General features: G+C 39.9%; 1 protein-coding gene across 1 annotated transcript in view; it reads right to left on the bottom strand.

The window, feature by feature from the left end:
* Positions 1–869: 869 nt before the first annotated feature.
* Positions 870–2,716, bottom strand: part of LOC107211683 (putative glycine-rich cell wall structural protein 1) — a 2,450-nt gene continuing 603 nt past the window's right edge. The window contains exon 2 of the mRNA XM_015644051.1: positions 870–935. Coding sequence (XP_015499537.1) covers positions 870–935 — 66 coding nt within the window. The remainder of the gene's footprint in view (positions 936–2,716) is intronic.

The raw sequence follows: 2,716 nt of genomic DNA, 5'->3' as shown, positions 1-2,716 counted from the left end.
TTTTTAAATCTTCTGTGCAGTGTCTGTAGGAGTTGTCTTGGTAGGTCTCTTCCCTCGTCTCAGATCCTCTAACCAAACTAAAAGCTGTGGGTGGATAGATAGCAAGAGGTGGTAAAAGACAGACAGAAATAGCTCCCAGCATAAGAAAAGCCCATTGTGGCCATGGACACCCACAGCAGTAAGGGCAGTCAGAGGTGCCCTTGGAAAAGGCCCGGTGTTATTGCAGGAAGGCCCTTAGAATTTCCTGTTCCCTGGGACGTGCAACAGTGATGGTGCTGATCACAGAACACTCCACAGAGAGCTTTATAGTGCTGTAGAAATCGTGCCCAGCTAAAATTGGTGTTCTGAGTGACACTGGCAAGTATCTGCAGATGAGTAATTTCAGATGTTTTCAGTTTGTTCATACCCACATCTTCGCTAGTGGAAGAGTATAGTTGAGGGCTCCCAGGTTTATGGCACTTCTTCCAAGCTTCTTTTCTTCAGGTGAATAGAGACTTGGTGCACATGCAATGCAGAGATGAAAACTCAAGGGAGCTGCTAAAAGAATATGATTTATTAAGGACTTAGTGGCAGTCACCACATACCACTTCCTGTTGAAATGACTCCTTGTCACCCCTTTTCTATTTTTACCCCGTTATCCCTCACCTTTTTCTGTACTCACTTGCCATAAAATTTTAAATAGTATCTTCTCTACCAAATCCCAATAGTTTGGATTAAGTAATCAATTAATTTGACATTTAGAATATAAGGTTTAGCTTTCAAAAATGCATGTACTGCATTTTTCCACGGGAAAGAGAACAAAGTATTTGTGTTTGCTAAATTAACATGTCTTACTTGTTATATCATGCACCAGTATTTGGCAGAAAACATCACTGATGTACAGAGGTACCCAGTCCTCCTCCATTTTCTTCTTCCCATGACGGGTTTTGAGCAACCTGTTAAAACAGGTGATCTGCTGATGAAAATCTCCAGCATAAAGCAAAGCACAAAAGGTAGTCAGTAGTTATATAAAAAAGCCAAGCCAAAATAAAACCAAAAAATCTCCAAAAATCAAGGAATATCCCTAACTGGGCGCTAGGGATTGAAAGATGTGTTAGCAGTTTCCAGGAAAGCTGATGATCCTTGTAAACCTTTAACTTTCCAGTTCCTTAATTATAAATAAGTAGTTAAAAGAAGACAGCAGCAGCTGTGCAAAGTCACTGCCTAGGAAGAATTACTGCTTTGAATTGGCTGCAATCTAGCAAAGGTTGAGCAAGAAGGGAAATGAGTCTCAGGCTCTCTACCTCACTTGGGCAAGAAATGTTGGGTAGCCAGGAGCTGGGAGAACATCAGTCCAACCACAGCCCCAAATCTTCTAGCGTACCTTAGACCCTAAGCCTAATTTTTGTGGGTTTTTAAGTGGGTTTTGCTGTTTTGTAGGTGTTTCCTAAGGATGTTGGAAAGACCAAGACTATGGCTCTTACTTGCCTCCAACACAAGAGCAGCACTCTGGCTCTTCATTTTGCACTTGCCTTTTGTGCTCTTGTGTATGAAAAGGAGGTTTAATCGTGTTTTCCATTCTTTCTTTGAGAGCCTTAGGGAAAAGTGCTGGGGAGAAAACAGTGCTATTACACATAAGCTTCCACATTATCCACAGCTAGAGCTGACAAAAATAGCACACAACTGGGACCATAGCAAGGGCTGAGTTAAGGAGCAGGAACAGAGAAGTTCCTGGAGTTTAATGATGGAGTAGGAAGAGATACTGAGACCCTTGATCACCAATAGTAATTAACTGTCAAGGAATGTACAAAGATCTCTACAGATCTTGCAAGGTATAACAAACAAGGAGTAATTGTTAAGTAGGATGATTCACTTTTAAAAATTATTAATCATTCTATGAATTTTGATGAGGATGAACAGATATAAAGTATTAATTGCTATGTGATGGTTAATATATCCTCAGGTTGTGAGAGTCCTAATTTACATTCCAGGATATGATAGAATTAAGTATGAGCATTGGCATTAAAATTCTACCAAAAAGTTTGGGTCCTGGATGAATTTGTTCTGTCAGAGTTGATGTTATTTATCTGTGAACATTTACCATAAAAATGCTTTTATAGGGGGACTTGTTTTGTAGTGTACAAATACTCTGGTGATGCTGAGGGGAACAGAAATATTCTGTTGTATATAATATGAGGGTCTGGGGCCTTGAGATCAGCAATTCAAAGTTAATGAATACAGTTGATATAATGCCATACTCCAGTAACATCTTACTGTCAACATTTTTTTCTACCTGTAAAGCTCTCCTTACAAAGTTTGTAGCAAAAACTGTTTTTCTCTAGGCTTGTTGATATCTAGAACTTCAGTAAGGAAGCATAACTCCCTCTAACAGAGATTCAGTATCCTGCCTTGGTCTGTTCTGTAGTGGAACACGTACAGTCATTCTTCTTTTCCCTGCCTTGGTAATAGCACTATTTAAAAAACTGTCCTGCATAGTGAAAACTAAATCTGTTTCCCCACACAGGACTGAGCTCTGACAAAATGTAAGCCATAAGAGACAAATTCTGTTTAAAGGCATGACCAAAGCAGGGAACTGTAAAGACTGGCTTTTAGAGTAGTGTGATCTTATTTTTATTGGTCATTTTGGAAGTGCTGTAGTTCCATGAGCATCACTAAGAGGTTCTGTAGGATGAAAAGCCCATAGGTTAGCAGCAGTGCAGACTCCACCCATGTGGTG

The sequence above is a fragment of the Parus major genome, chromosome 1 (genome assembly GCF_001522545.3).
Source record: "Parus major isolate Abel chromosome 1, Parus_major1.1, whole genome shotgun sequence".
Taxonomy (NCBI): Eukaryota; Metazoa; Chordata; class Aves; order Passeriformes; family Paridae; genus Parus; species Parus major.
Note: the sequence above shows the minus strand (reverse complement) of the source record. Positions and strands in the feature narration are given on the sequence as shown.